General features: G+C 35.5%; 2 protein-coding genes across 5 annotated transcripts in view; one reads left to right on the top strand and one right to left on the bottom strand.

Moving 5' to 3' along the window:
• scn4ba (sodium channel, voltage-gated, type IV, beta a) overlaps positions 1–7749 on the top strand; it is a 29310-nt gene extending 21561 nt beyond the window's left edge. The window contains exons 2-5 of the mRNA XM_043258402.1: positions 867–1030; positions 1142–1361; positions 1473–1602; positions 3420–7749. Of these exons, the coding sequence (XP_043114337.1) occupies positions 867–1030; positions 1142–1361; positions 1473–1602; positions 3420–3513 (608 nt within the window). The 3' untranslated portion in view covers positions 3514–7749. The remainder of the gene's footprint in view (positions 1–866; positions 1031–1141; positions 1362–1472; positions 1603–3419) is intronic.
• Positions 7750–8753: 1004 nt separating this feature from the next.
• Positions 8754–25246, bottom strand: tmprss4a (transmembrane serine protease 4a). Of its 4 annotated transcripts, none has more exons than XM_043258398.1 (13): positions 25109–25246; positions 16984–17041; positions 16711–16851; positions 15567–15719; positions 15269–15398; positions 14071–14184; positions 13823–13866; positions 13375–13537; positions 12063–12232; positions 11294–11389; positions 11043–11185; positions 10808–10957; positions 8754–10055 (listed from the first exon to the last, which is right to left on the bottom strand). In XM_043258398.1, exons 1-13 carry the CDS (start codon positions 25229–25231, stop codon positions 10044–10046), a joined length of 1497 nt encoding a protein of 498 aa, XP_043114333.1. In that variant the 5' UTR covers positions 25232–25246; the 3' UTR covers positions 8754–10043. The 4 variants fall into 4 exon arrangements, with proteins under 4 accessions (XP_043114333.1, XP_043114334.1, XP_043114335.1 ...); XM_043258399.1 differs by having other exon boundaries at positions 16711–16848; XM_043258400.1 differs by lacking the exon at positions 25109–25246 and adding an exon at positions 21840–22165.
• Positions 25247–26750: the final 1504 nt, after the last annotated feature.

Genomic DNA, 26750 nt, shown 5'->3' with positions numbered 1-26750 from the left:
TGTATGAAATATTATGCAACATTAGTATTATAAATTACTATATTACTAGTATTAAAAAATGCTGTGTTATTATTATTATTATTATTATTATCATCCTCAGTACTATTTTCAAAAGCAACTGTTAAATTCTTAAAAAAAAAAATTAAACATTTGTCAGTATAATTTCAGTGTTTCAGTTATTTTTTCATTCACAGAAAATCTTTTAAACCTTAGTTTTCTCATTCAGTTTAATACATTTTCTACTATTTTTTCTAATTAATCGTAATCACAAGTCATCAGTCAGTGAATCATTTGATGCATCTATAGATAGATATAGGTTTAATAGATAGTTACTACTACTAGAATAGTTGCTCTGATGAAACCTCTCTGAACACCGCCCGAATATTTCTCTAATAACAGGAAGACTGTCTTTAGAAAATGTCATTTTCATTTTACCGTGCATGTTTGTAAACTCAGAGCTGCTTTGTCTACAAGGGAAACCTCCATTTCTGTTGCTTAAAGTGCCTCCTGCTTGCATAGAACGAATTAGCATTTTTAATAAATCCGTCAGATTTTTGCAGCAAACATATTTTGCTCAAAACAATTATCTACTCCATAGGCACTCTGTTGTTACTGATTCTATTGCGATGTCTACCGGTAGTTAAGTTAGTTTATGCCGTGATTATGATGCTAAACATTATATTGTTAAATGTAATTTGTTCCTGTGATGCACAGCTGTATTGTTTTGGGATTTCGTGCACGCACGCACACATACAGATATGTATTGTAAACCATAAAGGTGTCTTTCAATTACTGTTTATTGCTGTTAGGATAAAAAGTCTTTTGCCGGCTTGTTAATTTGTTCTTATCTCTTCTATTTCTCTCAGGAGTGTGGTACGCTCAGGCACTGGAGGTGAACACAGGCAAGATCCATTTTATAGAAGTGATGAATGGAAGTTCAGTGCTCTTACCCTGCACTTACGCCAGCTGCATCGGCATTAAAAACCTTTACTTCAACTGGCAGTTCAAAGACAACGGGACGCTGATTAAGGTGAGACATTCAACTCTTTCTCAAGCAAACACGCATTTCCGTGCAGTTCATATAAAAAAAAGCTGCTGATTAACAGTGCAAATACTCTAGTGACACTATGTTTTCCCTCAGCTCTGCGAGGCCATCATCCCAGCAGAAGGAGTGGAACCTAATGTAAAAATCTATCATGAGCGGGTGGAGTTTGTCGGCTCCAGCAAACAGAATAACATCTCCATCTTACTGCATAACGTCACCTTTGAGGACCAGGGAGATTATATCTGCTTCGCCCGCAACCCCAAGGAGAAGGAACGCAACCATAGTGCAGTTTTCACTCTTTATGTGGTGGATGAATGTGAGTCTCCACTTTACAAAAAGCCTCATTTTAAACAATTGCGTGTTTCCTCCCGTTATGTTTGTTGTTACGCCCCACCCACATCAACGCAACGTGTGTTTGCCTTCACAGTGAAGGAGGTGGACAACACGCTGACCCTCATCATTGTGTCTGTGCTCGGCGGAGTCATAGGTCTCATCATTCTCATCATGGTGGTGAAAGCTGTAGTCATCGCCGTTCTAAACAAGGTCCAGGAGAAGAAGTAAGTCGGTCCTATCCTGACAGCAAAACAAAATACAGCGACAAAACTATAGGTTATATATATAAAGGTCATATGGATGTTGCTAAAAAGAACGTTCTTTTGTGTATTTAGTGTACTTTGATGAGTTTATGTGGTTTAAGCTGCAAAACACTTTTTATAAAGAATATCTCTTTGGTTTTGCAACTGTGTGGATCATATCTATGCAACTTTATGGATCATATCTGTGCGATAACAGCTTGTAACACCCTAAAGAGAAAGAAAAACATGAAATCGCATCATATGACCACTTTAAACTATTTTTTTTATACTAGATACTATAATTAGTCTCTTAGACACATGGCATTTTGATAGATAGATAGATAGATAGATAGATAGATAGATAGATAGATAGATAGATAGATAGATAGATAGATAGATGTTTGAATGACAACTATAAATCAGTCATTAGAAGATATATAAGATAACTACACAAGTTTTTGAAAATGGTGAACACGACTTGGTGTTAAAAACCATGAATAACAACATAAAATGAAGATACACATAATAATATTAATACATAAAAATACAATACACATTACTAAGTGTCTTCCACTCAAGCTCAATAGGTTGACCCCATAAGGTGAGCTTGGACCCAACACTATTGACCGACCGACAGACAGACAGATAGATAGCACATTTTCATTTCTGGTGGTGGTCTGCAACAAAAAGGAGAAATATGCAGAGTCATCCTCCATTCTGTTCTCCATAAACAGTGGCATGTGTTGCACGCTAGGGTCCAGTGCTTGTCTGGACACTTTGACATGGTGACTGTTATAAAACCCTTGTGAGACCAGAGAAAATGTCAATAAATATCATTCTGTCATTTTGAGTAAATGTCAATAAGGCATTCTGGGTAATAGTGATACGGGCCTTTCCTCTTAGCACAACATTTCCCTATTTCTTCTGTTTTTTTTTTTCATTGTAACATAACCTATAGTTAAACACCTCAGAGGATCATTCTGCAGCATCAACTACGGAAATCATCTTCTGTAATAGATACAATATAAATATTCCTCAATTTTAAAACAATAATTGAGAAATTACAATTATGGCATATTTTACTCACACCCAAGCCACCCTAGGTGTATATGACTTTTTTCTTTCAGACTAACACAGTCTGAGTTTTCTTTTAATTACTCTTCCAAGCTTGGTAATGCTTGTGGATAGTGGCCATTATTTTAAAGCCCCGTAAATCAGACATATGCATCGTGAAACTAACCTATATGCCTTCGGGGGGGTGTGGAGGCGGGTTATCTCGTACATGTCCTCTGAAGCAGATCCGGCTTCTTGGCTGACCTATGACTCGACAAATGACGCAACCTACGTCGAGTCAGAAGTCAGCCAAGAAGCCGGAACTCTGCGCTCCCACGGAAAGAAACTGGAAGTCAGTTATTTGCATTATAATTTGAAAACTACAAATATTTTTTGCTTTAGAGGATATGTGATAAGCCCCCCGAATGCGTATGGGTTAGTTTTACAACAAATGTATCAGATTCACAAAGCTTTAAAATAATGGCTACTATCCACGAGCATTGCCAAGCTTAGAAGCCTGGATACATTTTTTAAAAACTCTGACTGTCTTTGTCTGAAAGAAGAAAGTCATATACACCTAGGATTGCTTGGGGGTGAGTAATTTTTGGGTGAACTATTACATTCACGTCAGTGTCTATATTAAATGTTCACACCATATGACATTTTTTAAATTTAAATCGAATTAAATGTGATTATTATTATTTATTTTTTTTACAATGTCTGTCTTTTTTCCCTTTTTCTTACAGTAAAGAGTGCCTTGTGAGCTCTTCAGGGAATGACAATACAGAAAACGGCCTCCCAGGATCCAAAGCAGACAGCAAACCAACACCAAAGGCATGAAAAGAGCATGTGTGTGTACATATACGAGCATATGTATACATGCAAACGTAATCATAACAGAACGAAAGAAAGTCATAACAATGGACAGTTTTAATCTCTTTATCTCATGAGAAAAAAAAATGCAACATATAAATATGTGGAAATATATATATATATATATTTTAGATTGTGCTTGAGGAAAAATACAAAAGTGCTGCAGGCTGGATCACACACCCTTTGCTTGACTGAAACGGCATAAAAAAATAATCAGAAAGCAGATGACGGGTGACGCTTTGGTGTGCTTGCATTCTGTTCTTGCCTGTGAGACACAGCACACACACACTGCCTTCTTCACGAACTGCCGTATCCTTTCAACGCTCGACAGCACAAGACCCACATAACGAAATGTTTGCGATAAACTTCCAGTGCAACTTTACACATCTTCACACTGCATTCCAAACGATCCCGAGGTGGAAGTCAGTAACAAAACAAACACCTTTATGAAAAATGCTAAACAACTTACACGTTAAAAACCAAGGGTGCCTCTTGAAATTGGACTATGTTTACCACCAATCCAAGCAGCTAACCGAGACTGATTAATAACCACTCCTACTAATTTTACAAGTGATTTTGAGATCATAAAGAGCAGGATGCGAGTGCACTTGAAGGCCGGAAACACACTCTACGCAATAGCACCTTTTGTGGCAATGCTGATATTACAACAACAATACATTTTGTGTGTGAAAATAAGGTTGTACAGAGTGTTTTTCATGGCTAAAGCGTTGGAAAGGGAGTAAAAATAAGAGAACTTACAAGAGTTGTAGATAAGGTGTGTATATCCAGCATCCAGCCCAGCACGGTTTATTCTATTTCTTTCTTTTTCAGTTTTTTCTGCTTTAGATAAAACACAGGTGCCTGTAAACGCTTCAAGCTCCACATGCTTCCCGGGAGCCTTCAAATGCTATATAAATAAGTTAAACAATGCTCACATCAAAAAAAAAAAAAAAAAAATAAACAAAAATAATAATATAAAAAATCCCTAGAAAAAAAACCCATTAAAATATAAAGACAATCCCCAGAAACCACATCCCTGTAGAAAATGAATGATCTTCTGATGCTGCTTTCAATAACCAATAAATTTTCCTAATGCATGTGAAGAATTTTATACAGTACATCTAGTGTACTATGTATCCATTTCTCCGAATCGTGTTCTCCTGTCTCTTCTCACACAAACGATCAATCTGTGCTTGTCGTATACAATGTCACAGTTCATCTTGTACATGTCCAACATACAGGCATGAAGGGCCACTGTAGCTAACTGGTAAAGCTTATGACATCCAAACTTCACAGAACACGATGCTAACTGCTAATGTTGACATTTGGCATTCGAACTAGCAAGCTAGCAACTTCAGTGTGTGCTAAACTGCACCGATCCTCACAGATGCTGTGCTGATGCTTACGTTTTAATATCATCGTACAAAGACACAAGACTTCTGTGACAAAATATAATAAATAATGATACCTCACATGCCTCTCAATGGCTAATTACAGAGCACATGTAACTAGCGTTAGCATAAAACCTTTCAGATCTTCTCGTGGGTCAGATTAGCTTGTTGCTAATTCCAGAAAAGGCACGAATGGTGGAAAATAATTGTGGGATTTTGTTTCCTAGACGTTCTGGAGCCGCGAAGCGAGCTCTCGCTTATCAAAACAAACCAACTTTCCAAATCTTTCAGTAATTGTTTAAGATTTAAGTGCCAAAATAGAAATGCTAGTTGGACGGTGGGTGGTTTACCGTTGCTTCCATCTTGTTTCGTTTGTCTTCCGCTTTCCTTTTTGTGTCGGAAACCCCATAAATGCACAATGCTTGTTCATATCCATATCTGGTTTAAGTATAAATGTATTTGACAAATTCATAACATGCGATGAATGTCACTTTTGCGATTACGCCGCAAAAAAAAACAAAAACAAACAAAAAAATGCAATGAAACCCTAGTCTTCCGCCATAACCCAAAGATGAATGTACACAGTGGTTGCAGTTATGGCAGAGTTCAGAGGGGTCGTTTCTGGGCACTTTATTCATAAAGATATATGTAACAGTGTTTTGAATGCTCATGGTGTGTGTAGAGCGAAGTGAGAACGATGTAGAAATTATCGCGAGATAGTGTAGTTGAACAGCTGCGACGGTGATACCGAGAATAGCAGAACGGGAATAATTTGTCTCTATGAATGGCTATATCTCTTGTATGTGCACATATTAGCAGTCTTCCAAATCACTTGACTCTCGTTTAGAAATCAGGGGCTTCGGCAATCTCAACTGTTTGTGATTCTTCGACAGAGCGGTATGAAATCCTAGCTTAAAAATTCAAGTATTTATCATTTAAGTTTGCATCGGATTCCTTTGAACCGCATCCGTAAGCGTGCGTTAAAGTCAGCCGTGCTTTGGAGAAAGGGTTTGGTGCCGCTCTGTCTGTCAGATGCACTGTACAGTAATGGCGGTTAGCGTTGAGTGTCCTAACTGTTGTCGACCTGTTCGCATTGCCTCTTTGAATCATTTACGGCAGAATGTTTCACCATGTTATGCTTCTTACAGCTCGTTGCCTTTTGTCATTTGCAGCTAGTGTATTTGATGAAACGATCACATAAACAAGGAGATTACGTAGATCAGCAATACTGTAAAAAAAAAAAGAAAGGAAAATGTAAAAAAAAAAAAAAAGTAAATACATGAGTGCCTAGGCTCTCGAGAATGGACTGTTGTATGCAAATGGGCAACTTGAACTTTTATTAGAGCTTCTTTTTTTATTATTTAGCTATTTTTACCTATTATGTTACCTAATTCCTGTTCTGCTTTGCATATGTATTTTTAACCCCCTAAATATTTAGCGTTTGTTTAATGATAGTGAAGTGGTTCTCAACCGGTTTTGCTTTGCATTGGACGTCAAGTGAGACTCGTGCGTTAAAATTGAACTGGAAAATCGAAATATAGTAGTATTTATTGCAGTTTTTTTCACACTTTCAAAGGTCTTCGCGTGATCCTTTGCCTGTGTTACGATACAATAATTCAGGAGTATTTTTCATGCCGTCTGTGTCTGGCCTGTGATCCGTTTCTGGTCGGCAGCCAGTTGAGAGCCACTGTTGTAATGCGTAGCTGTGTAGATGCATAGATGTCTTGGTCTGGTTGCTTACGTCTGCTGGTTGGCTCAGATCAGCCGACTCTGGGCTCATTTGGTAATGTCTGGGCAGGAAAAAGCTGCATAGCTGCAGTGTTGCAGTGCAAAACCGCATCCTAAGAGTGCAGCACTGAGCCATGAATCTGCACACGTCAGGCTGTGTTTCTCTTTGGATCTGAGGGGTTATAGCAGGGAAAACCGAAGGGACATGTCTGATTTCTATCATTTAAAAAAAAAATAAAATCTTTCAAAAAGGCAAACATAAACGTCCTTTATACCGGAAGGCTGTATAAAATCATGTCACATGTCACAACTACTAATTTAAGGTAAATATCTACAGCTGCATTTTTAGGCAGGCTGCTTGATCTCAGTAGAAAGAAAATACGAGATATGAACTATAAAATGTGCTTTGTGTGCACAGTTTTTCCTCTCTATTTTGCAGTGAGAATTTGTTCTGCTGCACTTGCGTGGGATGTCCAAACCCACTTGCACTCTTTTAAAATTCTTGTACTATATTCAGTTGAGAGTTTGGCTCTCTCCGATCTGATCCCATTGAGGAGCAGGTTGACCTTTTGTAAAGTAGACTTACAAAATAATGGATTTCAAAAAAACTGGATTTCACTGCCTGGGTGACTCACTCTCACTGCCAAGCCAAGAGAGTGTGAGGACTGCTATGTGCTCCAACACATTCCAAGACGCTCTGTCTCCCTCTAGTGGATTTTAAGACTTCCAACATTTTTAAAGAATCGAGGATTCCAGTCACACCGGCTATGTTTGGAATGGCACATTAGCATACTGCTTACTGCATACTCAGTACGGATCGAATATCGTCTGCGTTTTAAAAATGGTACGCAGAACAGAATAATAAGCTTCAATGTCCTTACATTTCATTCAGTTAATGGTGTCCTGTTATCATTTTATGAAATAAAGTTCATTTTACATGTTCAGTTTCCAACGATGTTGCCAAGTCTGCGATTTTACGGTGGAATTAGGGGTTTCAATCTGGGAATTACAGAGATCTCAAAGTGTCCTTCAAGGGAGGGAAAACCCACAGGAAGTAAAATAAATAAATAAATAAATAAATAAACACACAGTTGGGGTAGTTTTGTTTAGCTATTGGGCTGGTTTTGATCCGCAGACCTGGCAACCCAGTTTTTCTTTTGTTTTCTTTAGGGTTTTTTTTAGATTAAATATTAATAATCTGCTTTTGTCTTTTTTTGTAGTAGTTGTGGTTTTAAATACTTTTATATATTTTAAGTAATTAATTTAATAATTTACGTTTTTCTTTCTTTTTAAGCATCTAATACTTTATATATTCTTTATATTATTTAAAATCTATTTCAATGAAAAACTATATATATAAAATAATTTATAATATAATATAATAATTTATAATACTGTATAATAATTTTATACATGTAAGCAAATGTAATAGGAATCCCATGTTGATTATCACAAAACAAATACTAGCTACTAGTAGTAATGCTAGCATGCTAATCCAAACCTAGCCATTGTACAAGGACAAATGTAGAGTTTTAAAGTTTATATTTTACGGGCGTGCGCAAGCGTTCTTTGTGCACCACATAGTCTAGACAAATTTAATAGGTTTTATTCCTATAAGTAAACCAAGACAACAGCCTAAATATACAACTAAGCTACTTAAACACAAGCCCTGCTGTACCACCCATCAGTGCACCCAGGAGAACACTCCTTTCATTTAAACTCCTTCTTCTGTACGCTTATAAAGGAACCGGCTATATAACAGGCAAAAAAAAAAGGTCTGAACGGATAGCGTTTGAATACTAGTTTTGTGATTTTTGGCTCTGACTGAGCACTTTAAACACTTACAGACACTTCATGTATAGGCCTACAAAAAAAACAAACATGTATGTACAGCTTCCCTTTGTACCAACATCTGTCATATTCCCTTGTCATAACTATGCACCTGAGTAGATTTCTCTGGATTGTAAAGAATAATCTAATAAACTAATGAATATATCACTATGCGAAATAAAGGTTTGCAAAAAATATCTATATATATATATTACTGGTCGCGTTTGTTTGTGTTGTGGAGTCATTGACCAAACTTCGTTCACCACACTTCGTTTTATTAACAACAGCGAATTTGACACGACAAACACAAAGCTGTACAATATTTACAAAGAAATATCCTTTACTTTCACAAGTAGGGTGAATTCGGGAGTTTTTCGACGCTGACACGACGGTCAACAAAGCCCTCAAGTCAAAAAAAAAACCAACATTCATAAATTAAACGAGTTGAAATAAGAAAAACAAACCGAACGACGTCTTTAGCTTTGCGCGCAGTTTAAATGTTTTCAGAGCAAATATCAAAAGGCCAATGAGTGACAATGAATGTGACTCGTTTAGAATACTAGCCCAGAAAGAGAAACGTGTTAAATACAGCGCTTAATCCCAGCCTGTATTAAAACAATTGGCCTCTGTAACAGATCTCATGACTCGTAATCACGTATTTAGTATTATATGAACGATTTGTTAAGGCACCGTGATATTTCGGCAGAGTAAAAGAGCACTAGCTTTAATTTAAGATTATGACATGGCACGCGATATAAACCTCACGACAGTTCAAGTATATCAAGTATAGACATATTAAGAGAAAAACAGCACCCTCTTGTGGCTGTTACCTCAAAGTGCATTTTACGGCACTTTGATTTAAAGGGACAGTTCATCTTTTTTTTTAAACAATTATTTTTATTTATTCATCCTCACATAAAAAGAAACGTAGTCGAATTTTCAAGCTGTTATTCTCCACGCATTAAACGCAAATGGCGTGATATCAACTTTAAATCGCAGCGTGATTCAGGCAAAAACCCATCATGCGACTTCAGAAGTCCTATTTTTGAACTTGATTGGCTCTTTAAAATAAAGGTTTTTAATTGGCAGCTACGGTTCCGAGATAGAACCCTCGACATCCATGGAATCTTTCCATTGCGAATTTTTTTTTTTCGATGTGTACTCTCAAAGTTCTGAAATTTATTCTATAATATAACTGTGATAAAAACCAAAAAAAACGATGAATTCTGCAGCTTGAACATTCTATAAAACATCTCCTTTTGTTTTCCACAAAAGAAAGAAAGTGTTCAGAGCAATGAGGGCGAATAAATAAAGAAAGAATTGTCATCTTGGCAGGTTAACTGTTCCTTTAAGATTGCATTGCTGTCCCAAATAATTCAGTGTGCAAAATCTTTCTCATGGCACCATTAAGACCCTGAGCAAAACTCCCACATTCCTTCACAAATCTGTGAGAATCAATATATCTTCGGTAGAACCTGATCTTTCTGAGGACTGAAGATCTCTGTGAATCTGTGCTGTGGGTCTGCTGTTTTTCTCTCCATCCCAGACTCACTGGTACTCCTGAAGACAACAGACAACCATTAGTATTCCACTCTTCTACTTTTGGTATGATATACACTGTATCTGAGCCTATTTTCATACTAAACATGCAGACAATGGAGCAGTGCGTCCGAATTCATCAAGAAAAAAAAACAGAAGGGGAGAGGATTCGTAAATGGCAGTGAAGTGACTCGACATGTTGGGTGTAATGTTTTCAGATTTTATTCATACTACCCATAGTAATGTATTTCACAATTCTGACTTATATTGCATATGAATTGAATGAAATATATATATATATAACTAATGAATCACAAGATATAAAATCAAAACTTCTGTGAAGATAATTAGAAGATAAACCTAAAATTATGACTTTTCCTTGCAATTCTGGGTTTATATCTTACAGTTCTGTTCCGCCGTTTTTCTCACAGTTCACTTTTTGTTTAAAAAAAAAAAAAAAAAAAAAAAAAAAAACAGAATTGTGAAACGTAAACTCAGAATTGTTTCCCCTGCCTCAGAATACAGAAGTGCAAGAAAAAAAAAATCTGGGATTACAATTAAATTCATATCTTGCAATTGTGACTTTTCTTAGAAAAGTCAAAACTGTGATAAAAAGGAAAAAAACAGTTGCTTTTTTGTATGTATGTGTTTATATTATATATATATATATATATATATATATATATATATATATATATATATATATATATATATATATATATATATTTAATATTATTTTTTTTTTTCTTCTTCCCAAAATAATAACCTCATACCTGCATGGCTGAATGAACCCAGTCGAGCATCTGGTCCATATTGGTGTAAACACCAGGCCGACCTTCTCTGGCACAACCCAAACCCCAGCTCACGACACCCACCAACATCCAGCAGCTGTCTGAGTACACCAACGGACCGCCGCTGTCGCCCTAAAACAGCGCGAACATACTCACGTTAATCTAATAACACGCCGACGCTTTCACCTGATGGCGTACGGATGAGAAAAAGACTCACCTGGCAGGCGTCCACTCCTCCGGTCAGGAAACCCGCACAGATCATCCTGGGAGTGATAATGCTTCCGTACACGGCAGGACTTGAGCACTTGGCTGTGTCTATAAAAGGGATCTGAGCCTTCTGTAACTTTGGAGACAAATTTCCTGCAGGAAAACACCCAGATAAGGTTAAAGATCGATGGAAAATAAGTGAATGGTAAGGGCTCTGTTAGAGAGGGGAGGGAGGGAAAAAAAAAAAAAAAAGCAAGGAACCTTTTTCTGTCAGATGTCCCCAGCCGGTCACGACTAAGTTATCTCCTTCTTTGAGACCAAGGTCTTGAGGTGGCAGACACACCGGCCTACGGGATTCTGAAAGGTAGTGATAATAATAATGAAAATGAATAATCTTTGGCGCGAACAAAAGATAGCACACAAAAAAATGTACCTTGAACAATGCTAATAAGAGGATTTGTCACAACAGTATAATACACTGTAGAAATGTATAATTAAATAAAATTATTATGCATAAATTGTATATAAAATACATATTTACATTATTGCACAATGTAGTATGTATTAAAATATATTATTAAATATCAGCTATAAGCAAAATATAAATATTTTGGATGTTATTTAGTTGTACTTTCTTACCTTAATAATGAAATAATTTTAAATAAACCCATAAGTTGTTACAAAATAAATGATTATAATTTTACGCTCATGCCATGCATTATTATGTATTTTTAAAAGTAACACAACAACAATAACAATACTGATAGGAATGCATTTTTGTGGCCTAGTTGTGTCGAGTTTAAAAGATAGCCTTTAAAGTAACTTTAACTTTCCTGGTTTAAGGTCATCTTGAGTGTTTGGAGTCAAACAGTGTGTGTGTGTGTGTGTGTGTGTGTGTGTGTGTGTGTGTGTGTGTGTGTGTGTGTGTGTGTGTGTGTGTGTGTGTGTGTGTGCGTGTGTGTGTGTGTGTGTGTGTGTGTGTGTGTGTGTGTGTGTGCGTGTGTTTGTTTGTGTGTGTGTGTTGATGTACCTCCCACAGTGATGGGGGACTGGAGTCGTATCATGGCAATGTCGTAGTCGTTGTGTCCCGAGAGGTAATCTTTGTGGACGATGATCTTGTCCACAGAAGAAGCTCCAGCTGAGCCCAGGTAAGTGTTTCCAGAGACTACCTTCCATCGGATCAGAGCCTTGTTACCCTCCCTGAAGAAGAGAAGCTCAAGGTGACCTTCACGAAAGCATTGCTCGTTTAAGAAACACCCCGTGTTAGCTCTGTTTGCACGGCTTATATTTATGTGTGGGGTGAGATGCGAACAATTCACTACTAAGTTCTTCTTTCTTTAGAGCGGTGAATTATGGATGACGTACAGCAGGGTTTTCAAACCGGGTGAACTTGTCAGGGCTAGGAATGATTTTCAGATATGAATGGAGTTTGTGAACAAATCTTTGAAGTTAAAGATAAAAAACATGTTTACTTCCATGACTCATGTTTTCCAGATCTAACAGATACTTGTGGCCGTGCGCAGGCTTCGAAACAGCACATCGTTGGTTGTCCTAACTACCTGCTATACAAACTACAGACATACGGAGATGAACCCGCTTTTAATGAGCCAGTAATGCAAAAAGCAACGACCTGCTAACATTGCATGTTCCATTCAATAAACCCTAATTAATTATTTGTATACTATAATTCTACTACGATCACAATTAATAAAATAAAATAATAAAATAATAATAATACATGGTATAAATGCCCATTCTACAAAATGTCCATTCAACAATATTTATTATCAGTTAATGTAGATGTCACTGTTTTTAGGTCATGCGTTTTTTCAGTGTATCTAATTAAATGCTTTTCTTTTTTTTTTTTTATATATAGATTGTTAAATACATTAGGAAAGTTTATAATAATTTTAAATCTAATAAAATAATATATTTTTAAATTGTATATCTTGCAATATATATATATATATATATATATATATATATATATATATATATATATATATATATATATATATATATATATATAATTATTACCAGTATAGCTTAATTTTTTTCATTTGTTTTACTTCCTATACTAAAATTATATTATATTATATTATATTATATTATATTATATTATTTAAACATTTTATAATAAAATCTTATAAAATAATTAAATTGTAAAATTGCATATCTTGCAATATATATGTATATATAAATAATTATTACCAATTTAGCTTAATTTTTTTTCATTTGTTTTACTTGGTTTTTGCTCTACTAACATTATATTATATTATATAAAAAATTGAAATGCTGTATAAATGTTAATAATTAGTAGTATTATTTTCTTGCAGTATTACCCGTTGAAGCAGTGGGCCGCGGTCACAACCCATTGTGGAGACACCAGAGACCCCCCGCAGGTGTGCTGCCCGACGCTCTGCAGGCTGACCTGCCACGGCCAGTTCTCAATCACAGCGTCCTGTCCTCCTACAATCCGGTCCTGGTTCCTGGACAGCCCGCACTCTGCCGCAAAACAACATATGACAACAGCCCATAAGAAATCAAACAGAAAACATTTAACAGTGCAAATATGTGATCGATACATAAATGCGCGTCGTTCTTAACGCTGTGTTTCACACGAAACGTCGAAGGGACAGTTTAACCCAAATATCGAGCTACACGTCTGCAGTTCTTGTTCTCTTTCTTTGAAACGTGTTTTAGCGTGTTAAACCGCTCCGGTGTTGCATTGTCAGTTTTGTGCTTGGTGTAATTATCAGTTTTTAATGCCATAATTGCCTCCATGTTTACCTGAGCATTTTAACGTAACGACTGCTCCTTGACTGCACACTTTCCTGAGAAAGAGAGAGAAGACACGAGAGATTGTGAGAATGCTCACAAACGAGACTACAGCAAAAATACACTTATTTTTCATATCAAACAACAGGAAAACCGGCAAATACTTTTGTCGTAAAACGACGTATCGTTTAAACCTCAAGAGTGTCCGATCTTTTCAGCGCTGCTGTATGTGCATATGAAGAGTGTATGCATCTACTCACAGATCTGATACGGTGGACTGGAAGGTCTGGGGTTTAGATGAGCCCACCGTACAGAAAGACATCTTCAGGTCAGTCGGCAGCATACCCACTTGAACTGTGCTGAAACTGGGTTTCCTGAAACACAAGACAATGAGAGCAAAGGATGAGCTCTTTTGTTACTTGTATTTAGAAGTCTAAAATGTTTACAGAGGTTTTGTTGCAAGATGGGCATTAGTTAACTAAGACCTTATATGATAAAATATGAATAATATGTAAAAATATGTATTCTTTCAATCAGCTAGCTAAAAGGCTGTGTATATATATATATATATATATATATATATATATATATATATATATATAAATAATACAAACACATGCATGTATATATTTAAATGTATGATTATATATTAAATGCGTTTATGTACAATATCAAATATAAGAATATAAATATATATACAAAAACAAAAACTTGGATGTGATTAATTGCAATTAGTTTCTAAATAAATAAAATCATGTTTTTATTGTGTTAATTAGCTGTATTTTTTTGTTCTTTTTTAATCTAATCAAAATAACCCAACTGAAGTTTGCCTAAGATCAATTGATATGCAATGAAAAAACATGATTTTCAAAAAATTGTTAGTTACATAGATAGATAGATAGATAGATAGATAGACAGATAGACAGATAGATAGATAGATAGATAGATAGATAGATAGATAGATAGATAGATAGATAGATAGATAGATATAGATAGATAGATAGATAGATAGATAGATAGATAGATAGATAGATAGATAGATAGACAGATAGACAGATAGATAGATAGATAGATAGATAGATAGATAGATAGATAGATAGATAGATAGATAGATAGACAGATAGACAGATAGATAGATAGATAGATAGATAGATAGATAGACAGATAGACAGATAGATAGATAGATAGATTAGACAGATAGATAATTAAAAAGAATATAAAAATATATATAATATAAAACACAAAATAAAGAGATAAATAAAAATATTAAATATTACAAAATTACATTAGAAAAGTATAAGAACTAATACAAATATTAATGAATGGTATCTTGAACAACAGAATAATCCAAGCCTTGTTATTCGAATGTATTTTTCCTCAATCAAATAGTGTTGCAGACTTCCAGGTTTGAGCAGGGATTGAAGTGTGTAATGACACTGTTTGTGGGTGAAGACTCACGCCGAGTAGCCCAGCTGCTGGCACGCAGTCTCAGCGTGTTGCTGGGTGAAACTGTCCGCGCATACACTCCTCCATTTATTCTCATCAGGCTTGAGTATCTGCAGCACATTCGTTCTGGTCACCAGCCGTACTGTAGAGACAGACACAGACACAGTTTAGGTTGGGGGACTCGTCTTGTTTATCCTGAAACCGGTCACACAGGTTCTAGCGGAGCTGACTGCACACATGCCGGTGAGCAGGTATGTGTGTGTGTGTGTGTGTGTGTGTGTGTGTGTGTGTGTGTGTGTGTGTGTCTTACGGGGGAAGGTGGAGTTGGCTTTAAACTTCGTGACACAGGCTGACTCGTCCTCGGCCCCGCTGCAGTCCTCCTTCCCATCACAGGCCTTCTCCAGAGGAATGAACTTCACCGACTTGGAGCAAAAATAAAACTTGCTCTCGATCAACTGCTTGACTGTCCCGTGAAGAGGAGGAAGAGCGAAAACGGCACTTGTTATTAAAGCAACGCGGCGTCGAGGTTAATAAATCAATCTGTTTATGTTTCTTGAGTCACAGCGGTCAAAGGAGTGACTAAATAACTGTCGCTCATGAGAAGATCAGACTTGTCGATTTGTGACTCATTTTTGTTTGCGAAAGGTTATAAGAAATGTATGAAAGGTTATAAACAGGAAATGGGTCAATTTCCCTTAACATTAAAAACAAACGTCAAAGAGGCCTGCGTCACATATTTATTTATTTGATCTTATCTTATTTTTAATAATCTCAGTGCAAGCTGAAAAATGGTTGTAAATGTTATTAAATAATTTTCACAGGTTTTTAAAAAATATATTTATTATACATTTTAAATATTTATACGGTAAAATGATATAATATATTCATTGCCATTTTCAAAAATTTTCAGTGTTATATTCGTACAATTTTTGCTATGTTTTACAGTTTTCGTGTTTAAAATGGCCTACATTTATACAATATATTAACTGCAGTTGTCGCAGTTTATAAATGATACATTTATACAGTTTATTGAATATATTGAATATAAGATATTATAGTTTTCGCACTTTCAATATTGCTATTTGTACGACATACTGATTGACGTTTTCATATTATTATGTTTTCATATTAAATATTAGAATTTCAAATATTTATGCAGTTCATGCCTTAGGTTTTATACATTTATACAATGCATTAATAGGACTCTGTATGTTTTCAGTATGATTGTTTTAAGTTTACCATTTAACATACATGCCGCTGTTATACTTTGCTGTTGCATGCGTTTTCCGTCTAATATTGTTTATTGTTTAAACTGTGATAAATACAGGCTGTTCAATGACAAGTCACATGCTTGCTCGTTAAATTCAGTCATTCGAACCCTCGGCGTCTGTCATTATCTTAATCACGTGTGCTTAAATTAAATCCAGATGCGTTTAAAGTGACCGGGAACTTACTAAAGAAAGCAGCCACAGCCACGATAGCCAGCACAACCACCACCATCAGTACTGTAATGATGATCTTTTTCCTGTTGGGCCTTTTCTCCGCCTGAGTGTTTGGAGCCGTCATGAGTTTTCTGTGTTTTCCGGGCCGAGCTGCTGGAGGAGAATACGAAAACCGTTCGAAATCAGTGTCTTTCCCGTAATACACCCACTTAAATCGTGAGCATTACAACGGGGCGGCTGATAAAACCGGGTCATAAGTTAGACCGGCTACCCCAGACAGCGTACCTGGTTGCTGGGGTGGGTTTAAGGGCCTGGTGTTCTCTTCGGGAATCTGAACTTTAGTCTGGGAACGAGAACGAGGAAGACAGATAAGGGAAAGAGAAAGTGAGAAGTTATTTTGATATTCCTTTCACGCGCGCAAACCCCTAAAGCTTTATGAGTCAGCTGTAGTCTTCAGTATCGCTTTCAATGTGTCACAAGGGATTTTTTTCTTTAAAAGACCTTTTTTGAAAATCTCACACGCTTCCTTGTAAGCCATCCTACTCTAAAACATGTAGGCTGCAGTTTACCTGCAGCGAGAAAGCAAACAGTAGCGGCGTTTATTACGCATGAGTTGTTTAGCAGCAGGAAGTTAATGAGGTAGAATGTGTTCGGTAGATTTTAGATATCGATTCTTGGTTATGGCGATGCAGTGTGGGCTGTCGCATCTCTTTCAATTTTACACTTGTTGATCTGGGATGGTTATTTCAGTTACTGATATGGAAAATTATATTAGTCCCAATGCTGTTATGCTCAGAGACCGATACTCTCCTGACAGCTCAGGCACATTTCTCTTGTGTATTTAAAAATGAATATAATTTCGATTGTGTCAGATTTGGCTCGTGGTAACACTAAAGTAGGCCGTGTTTTCTGTTTTAAGAACATTTTGAGAACCTTTAAATAATTGTTCATGAATAGGGGTATTTTGTGTCCATTACAAATAAATATATATATTTTGGACTTTGAAAATAATAATAAATATAAATAAATATATATATTTTGGACTTTGAAAATAATAATAAATACATAAATATTAACTGTACATATATATATATATATATATATATATATATAATTTTTTTTTTTTTTTTTTTTTTTAACAAACCAGATTTGTCACATCTAAGAATGTGAGGCGAAACTTTAACATCGGCCTACTAGTCAAAACAGTGACTAACACTTCCAGACAGCTTTGACAGCTCATCAAAACAACCCATAAAATAACAGTCAGAACAACATCCAGTCTCGACAAATCTCCTGATTAGCGTTATTTGAATGAAGAAAAATGTCACTTAGTTCAGGTTTATTCAGTAAAAACGGCCATTTAAATCCATTAATAGAAATAACTTTTCGTTTATTGTTACAACTGTGCTGATTTATTGGCACTATATACAATAGCACAGATTTCTGATGAGATGTACGGTTTGCATCGAGACAAAATAAAATGAATGTTATGGGGAATTTCGAGAAGATTTAATATCATAAACAACTGTTAATACTTAAAGGGAAAGTTCCTCACCCTCACCCTCATGTTAGATGTTTGTTCATCTTCAGAACACAAATTAAGATACAAGAGCTTTCTGACCTTCTGCAGACAACAACGTAACTACCACAAATCAAAGGCTAAGTTAGTAAGGACGTTATTAAACGGCTACAAAAATCGGACTCTTCCATATCAGTCTCCTTAACATGTTCACAAGAGCAGGATGCATATATACTGACATGAAAGAAAATAAATTCATTAAATTCGCAATAAGTGGACAAAATTTAATTTTTCTACTGTAACAGAATATAAACTGCACAGATAGATAGATAGATAAATAAGTTCTACACATAATTGATCTATTTATCTATTGGTTTGCAAGTACCCGGAATTATACACCATTACAGTCAAAGAACAAATGAGTCAGAGTTTCTTTTTCATCATTATTTCACCGCATTTAGCAACCAAGATGTTGACAGGATATGTCAAATCTTAAATCGGGTCTCATTCTTCATATTTGTGATACAGTATTTTAAAATGAACCAACAAAGCTGTGTTCGAAATAGTTTTGGCAGCAACAGAACTCCGGAATTCCCTTTAGCTAATGAGAAATAATTACTTGTCGAAATGGCATTTTAACAGTTTTATGAGTGATTTGGTGAAAAAGATCCAAATTCCACTTCATTTTAATAGCAACTTTTGACACTCATTGCTTTCTGATGAGACTCTAATGAGACTTAGGAGTCACAACCCGATTAGCCACGCTTCAGTTTCGCTAATAAACCCTATGAACTGAGGTCAAGAATGGGGTGTGATAACTTCTGAATTTGCGGTGCTTGCATGCGTGCATGCAACAAGTTATAGCTGCGTGATTGACTTCTTACATGATAGAGTTATACTGACACAAAGCACTCATAATGCGGCAGCCGCCGTGTTTTCAATCTGGAGTTAGTTTTGGGGTGTGTTCTTCTTTCTTCTTCTTAATTTATCAACCACAATGAGGCGACACGCCTAAACATACATTCGTCTTTTAAAATAAAAAAAAAGATTTGCTAATGGTTTTTCCCACGAGGCATTTTCATACAGTATCCTCAGGACACTCCTTAGATTCATAGGGGATTTTGTTAAATAAATCAAAATAAATAAAATAAAATAAAAAATAAATCAATAAATAAAAATACATTATTTTTATTGTAATTGTATATTATATTATATTATATTATATTATATTATATTATATTATATTATAAGCTTCAAATTTAATTTTATTTTTTTATCTGTATCCAGTTGAATTTTGTACTCTTGAGTGTTCATGTCTGATTGACAACTCATAGTTCACTATAGATAACAACACGAAAACAGCATTTATATCCACCCTTAATGGATTATAAAATGATATTATTAACACACTAAACATTGCCCATAGGTCATAGATCACAGCCAAAGGGAGCAGTAATCATCATAATTAAACCATTTGAAATACTATCCAATATATAATTATAGTGCAGCACATTTTTATAGAAATTTTTACTATAGTCTGCATTCATTTCAGCAATGTACTGTAAGAAATTACAGTGAAATTGAGTAATATATTGGTGAGAGTGCAAATCAAATTCAAACTGAAAGGTTGACATTGGAACTTGAATCCCCCTTTCGACAAATACTGAAACCATTGAAAGCTGTTTTAGAGACAGAGACTGAAAGTGCCAATGGGTCATTATCACGTAATGAGATCTGGGCAGAGAGAAACCAGGATGCAAACAAAAAAAGTAGTTTGAGTTTGATGATCATTTTTACTGTAAAACAAAATGTCTAAAATAGCAGAAAATGGAGGTATAAGCTTGTAAAACAGGATCGTGTGCGTTTTAGAAGAGTGACAGTTGACTACAAGCTATCAAATTACAACCAACAATTCCACAAAAGCACAACGTCAGGCAAGAAAATGACGGATAGCTTAAACGTTTTGTCCCGCAGAACTGTCCGCCCCCTCCAGAATGTCTGGATACGCGCTGTTTTTCACAGCTCGGTCTGGTAGTATTGCTGTGTGAAAGAGATCTAGTCATGCACCAGCAATTATCGGCTTCATGCCATGCCAAGTGTTGTCACTGTATATTCAAGTAAAAAAATAATCAACTTTCGGGTCCCTTGAGGAGACTAGAAGAATGTCTTATTTCTCAATTTCTCAGGTGAGAAAGTATCAAAGGCATCTCATACCAAAGCAGATTAGTTACACATGCCGACCCAGCAGCTCCTTTCAAACTGCAGCCAAGCATTTGTTATTAACTTCTCACTTTTTGCAGGCGTACTGATCTCGCTTGCGCCCTGCAACAGGAACCAGGCCTATTCAAATCACTGAAATGTAAAGTAGGTATTTTGGTTTCGCCTAGTTTTGACGGCCTCTTTAACTCCATCTGTTAACTAATCTATCACCAGCCTATCACATCCAAGTTATAGCTCTATATGGCTGTGATTATTCCTGCTATATATATATATATATATATATATATATATATCTCACCAGAACTATAAACAATGACTTGCGCTGTTTCTATTTAATTCTATTAAATTTTTATTGTATTGGCACAATTTCTAACTATAAATGACTTTTGCCCCAGCAAATTCCTAATTTGCTGTAGATGAATAGTTAGAAACTTAGCTGTTAAATTGTTAAATCTAAATCAAAGTCATGCATAATAAAGGCATTAATACATGCTTTATGAGTACTAATAAACAGCCAAAATACTAGTAATGTGTGCCAGGTAATAGTCTAAAATAAATTTACTATAAGACAAACCATTTTATAGATTTTCAGCCGATTTTCAGCCTACTGTTCATCCACCAGTGAAAATAGCTCCAGACACAGCCAAACCAGACACCTCCGAACACTAGAAGTGTCTTTTCTTGAATGCTTCTGTTTTTGAATAAATACCGTATAGGTCGAGTGGATTATTCAATGACTCATTCGTAGTCACGTTCCCCGGTGATTATTTTTTAAATGCACTTTTAAGTGAATGATTCAATTACTCATTTGTAAAATGCGCACGTGTTCCGTTCCCCGAATGAATCGATTGAATGAATAATGAAAACAGTCACCTGCCACCTACTGGCCGAACAGCGTAACCTGCAGAAGAGTCACCGAAACATCGCCATTACTAATATGCAGACTGCGTACTATATAGCGTCCTGATAAAACAGTACGTAAAAATCACCTCCAATTTTTATTGTGCATATCATACAGCCTTATTATCCCATTAGGCCACAGGAGAGAATTTATGCAGAGATAAATCTGATAATGTTGGTTATTACGCGATAATGACAACATGACGGATGTAGCGACGAATACGGTTTTATGCAAATATAGGCTACGTTTCGATGAACTATTGACATAGCAACTCCCTTTAACAATAATTTATCTGCTTTCCGTATGATCGTAAATGAAACGGGTTCGGCGGTGCAAGATGACAGCAGATGTCGTATAATCGCAATGACCATGCCATCCAAAAGTGAATTATCTGCTCAAAACAACACAGTCTGCACTTATCAACAAAGTAAATGCCCTGTCCATCTCCGTTCCGACTGCATCAGTGTGTCCTTCGAGCAGAATGAAGCAGTTCACACTCACCCTCATGGTTTTATCAGTGCCGTCGACGCTTTCCTGCAATCCGCTGGCCGTACAGACCACAGACTGACCAGTGGAGACCACAGAAGCCACTTCTGTGCCAAAAGACGACACCTCTTCCCGCAAGCTTCCCTTTCTGTATGCACAAAGCTTCTTTTTTCTGTTCCTGCAAGTTTTCCCTCGTCTTGTCTTTCACTTAACAATCACTGCCACCCGATCTGCCCTAATGCCGTTTCAGACTCTCTGCGCCGAAAGGTCTTTTGCAATTTTCAAACTATCCTGCTCCTGTCTGGTGGAGATTTGTTTGTGGAGAGTTTCCCTGCCCCCGATCAAAACCCTCACCTATGTAAGAGGATACCGCCCATCTCACCTAGATACGGCGCTCCTCCCGCTGCGTTCACTTCCTCATTGGGACGAGGCCAGATCTTGTTCTTGGTCGAGCAGGATTACAAGTTAATCTGGGTTCAAGGATGCTGTCTGCACAGTTTTTGAAGCCCTTTTAAAACAGGAAATGGCCTAATTTTCCCAGATCTAGTTTTGGTGGTCATGACGAGTAATTAATCATTGTAATTATCTGTATTCTAAGCGTTTTAATGAGGACAGCTCATGCAATAAGTTATTAATGTAGATCAGGAATCTCCCGGTTTGTTACAAATAACTGACTATATCCTTCATTGCTGTATCTTTTCTCATGTCAGAATATGTGAGCAATCTTTTTTAATTATTTTCTTCCATGTCAGCGTTATGCTTTTTATAATGGTGAACCTGTTTTTTTTTCCATCCTTTAAATTTGCTCACTTCGTTTTATTTCAGTTCACATTAATCCACTCATGTATTAAATTTTACTTATGAAAATAATATCCATCTGTATACAGTTTATGCCTGTGAAATCATTTTTACATTTGTAACCCTTGACCACAAAATCAGTCTTAAGGGTACATTTAAGAAGTTAATTAATGTATTAATTTATTTTATTAATTTACTATATTATTATTATTATTATTATTGACGCATGGTTTGTTAGGATAGAACAATATTAAGATACTATTTAAAAATACTTACAAATCTGAGGGTGCAAAAAATATTAAGAAAATCGCTTTAGCAATGCATATTACTAATCGAATATTATTTTTTTTATATGTTTACAGTAGGAAAGTTTTTGTTCATACAAGAACAATGTTGACCCATATATCTGACATTTGACAATATATCTTTTGCTACAAATATACATATCAGTTTGGTTTGGTTTGCTTCACTTCACTTAAGTCCTAAAGTGAAGAAAATCAGCATCTCTAAGACTAAGGTTTATGACTGTAAAACCATTCACATTTGATTTGATTTGTTTGGTTACAGTTCACATTTCATTTGGTTTGATTAGATTGAATTTGGTTCAGTTCAATTCACAACACTTCACTGTGCTGAAAATATCACCTGCTAGAGTAAAGTTCGTAACTGTGACATTTTTCGGTTTGATTTGATTCAATTCAGTTTGCTTTGTTTGGGGTTCATTTCACTTCACTTGCATGTCTGTTAAGTAATATTCACATTTGATGTGATTAAATTAGATTTGACTCATTTTGCTTCACTTCCATTTTTCAAGTCATTAAATAACCACATTCATTTGGTTTTGATTCGGTAGATGAAATTATTTCACTTTCATGCCATTCATCATTTCCTCACAGATGAATGATAATGCAATCCAGTTAGGTCTGGTGTAAGCTGCCTAAAACTAGTACATTGAGTCTTATACCGCTTCCTTTTAAGAGTAAAGTTACTCAACATGACTAAAAACTTTGCCTCGCGTTCACATTGTACCTCATAATGCCAGAGACTCAATATTCATGATAAAATTAAACTTCAGAGAAATAGATACAATCTCTCACCTCACGTTCTAAACTGCTCTATAGTTCAAACAGGTAAACAAACAATAAACCTTTTTATATAACCAAGTGAACCAAAGCAATGATCGGTTGACCCTGGAGCTCTGTTATCACTTTTTAGTTCTTTCTTTATAGAGAGAGGACTCTAAACGTTGAAAAGATTCTCCGCGTTTGGCGGGAAAGTGGTCATGTTTCTCTAAGGGTCAGGTCCGTGTGACCTCTTCTTGATGAGTTTGACCCCGTGATACTGGCAGGCATCTCAGTCTTGTGTAAGGAAACTGTGTGTAATGAATTCCAATGACAAGGCCTTTGTTTCTCACGTACTGACTAGCCGTGACCGGGGATTGATCGTCTCGCTAAACAAGTTGTTGAGGCTGCCATCGTTACAAAGTAAGCTGCTCAGCCACTATTATGATGTAGAGATACTGAAGCGCCATGTGACCTGATGACTCACTTTGTTTTTGTATTTCAAATTACTTTAAAACTGAGCAAGAATGTGAAAAACAAACCAAGTGAGCATATTAATAAGAATTCATCTTAGCTGCTACACTATATATATATATATATATATATATATATATATATATATAGGGATAATATTCTGTTCTAAAGTGTTCTATACGGAGTAATATTTAACAGATCAAGCTAGCAGAAAGAGATAAATTATATATATACACATATACAATATCTTGATATTTGATATACAAAAAAATACGCTGAATCTTCTTAGCATGACTGGAATATTGTATTATATCAATTACAATATCATTTTAAAAACAAAAAGTACATGTCCATATATGTCTTCAATGGGTACAGTAAAACCAAATTAAAATGAGTTGAAAAAATATTTTTTTTTACATTAAAAAAAACTAATTGTACAGAAGAATATCTGAGTTTTGAAATAAATGTTTTCGATAAGCACTAAAAAGGTAGTAAGGCACTTTCTACATTGCCATGTATTGAACGGTATTCCATTGAGAGGAATTTTCACCTAAAAATAAAATGTAAAAAAACTTTCAAATAAAATAGAATTACTAAAGGAATTATGGGCACCGGAAATCTGTCAATTACTTCTTGATTGTTTTCCGCAAAATTAGATTTTTAAACTTCCTGTCGAGCAGCGCTTTACTCACATCCTGCCCGAAACAAGCAAATACACACACTTACTAAACAAAGTTTACAGTGAATGTAACTTAATTAACTTTAATTATGATGCCGTATTAACCGCAGCCCATAGAACAATTGCAAATGAATTTCCTTTAAACATAAGCAGTATCAGCTGTCTTGCATCAGATGGCTTTTCTTTTTGGAAAGGTTTGTGTCTTGCATATATTGATTTAAGACAAATCACATATGATAATAAAAAATCCAAAAAACTGAGCAAGACCTTACCGTTTTAAAGTAAAGATCCTGATCTGTTTTCCAAAAGGATCCGATGCTGATGAAGAGCCTATTTTCCACTCTTTCTCTTCTGTCTCCTGTGTTCACGAGGCAAACCAGTTTCAAAACAAACATACGTTTCAGAAACAAACCCCTTTATAACCGACCCTTGCCTCCGTCTTTCTTTTTTTCCTACGAACTTCATTGTCCTTCTCACCTTTTTGTTTAATATATGTTACCTTCTATGGAATGAGATAGCAGGAAGTTTTTTTTTTTTCCTTTTGTAGTGAAATCTCAATTTATATCTTATATGCAGGAAAACGGTCTCAGATTACAGCATTACCAGGATATTACACAGAATTAGTGTGGAAGGAAGTATTTGTCTATAGATGTGTTGAGTCATGCAGCAAAAAAATATATAAAAATAAATTAAATAGGATGTGAATCAATACTCATCTACGCTCTCAGAAATAAAAGGTTCAAAAGCTGTCACTGAGGCAGAACCTTTTGAGAAAGGTACACTTTTGTACCTATTAGGTTCAAATACGTGCACTTTAAGTACTAATACGTACCTTTAAATGACCAAAAAGGACCCTTTAGGTACAAATGTATCATGTGGACGTGTGTGATAAAGTGAATGTTTAAATTAAAACTTTATATGTTTTCAAAAATAATCAGCTAATATATAGCATATGCATTAAAAAGGACATTATTGATGATATTAATTATTAAACAGCACAATTTCTTTATTTATTTTTAAATTAACATTGTAAATGGGATAACACTCAGCGGATATATTATATGTAAAAAGATCAGATAAATCTTGCATAAAATTTTGCATTATATATATACACATTCAATAAATCATAAATTTTGCTTTATATATATATATATATATATATATATATATATATATATATATATATATATATATATATATATTTATTTATTTATTTATTTATATATTTGGTGGATATTTCAAATGTAATTTTAGCTCATGTCCTCTTTATAAAAAGGCCTCCTTTCAAAAAAAAAAAAGGCACAGTTCAACCACAAACGTGTTATTTTAGGATATTTCAGGCCTGTAGACCAGCGAGAGGCACGTGACAGGTTGTGGTTAATGTCTTGAGCTCCGTGTTCAAAACATTCTGAGAACTGTGCAGTGAAAAGTGTCTGTCTTATCGGTCTTTCTGCTTCTCTTCTGAACTCTGCAGCTGCTCGTGTGCAGGGCAACAGCTCCGTTTTCACCAGCTTTGCACAGTTTTGAAATAAACTGAAAACAGGTGCTAAAGGGGAAATCCCTGCATGGGAACAGACATTTCCTCTTCAACAAAGACCTAACATTCATTGATCCTCCAACTCAAAACATTTGACCTACTATTCTCTTTAACACACATACTGTACAAATATACAGTATAACTCATATAACTGTATAACTCATTTGCATGTTGCATTTAGAGGTCCTGTCATATCACACCGAGGGCTTATTTTATGATATTTTAATGAGACCAGTTTTAATCTCTTAAAATGTTTAATTCTGTCATTAATTACTCACCTGCAAGATCTTTGTTCGAGGCCCAGAATAGCAAAGTGGTTCAATCATAATTTTATGAAGCTACTTTTTGTGCAATTTTAATTTTTGGGTGAAGCATAA

The sequence above is a fragment of the Puntigrus tetrazona genome, chromosome 15 (assembly GCF_018831695.1).
Source record: "Puntigrus tetrazona isolate hp1 chromosome 15, ASM1883169v1, whole genome shotgun sequence".
Classification (NCBI taxonomy): domain Eukaryota; kingdom Metazoa; phylum Chordata; class Actinopteri; order Cypriniformes; family Cyprinidae; genus Puntigrus; species Puntigrus tetrazona.
Note: the sequence above shows the minus strand (reverse complement) of the source record. Positions and strands in the feature narration are given on the sequence as shown.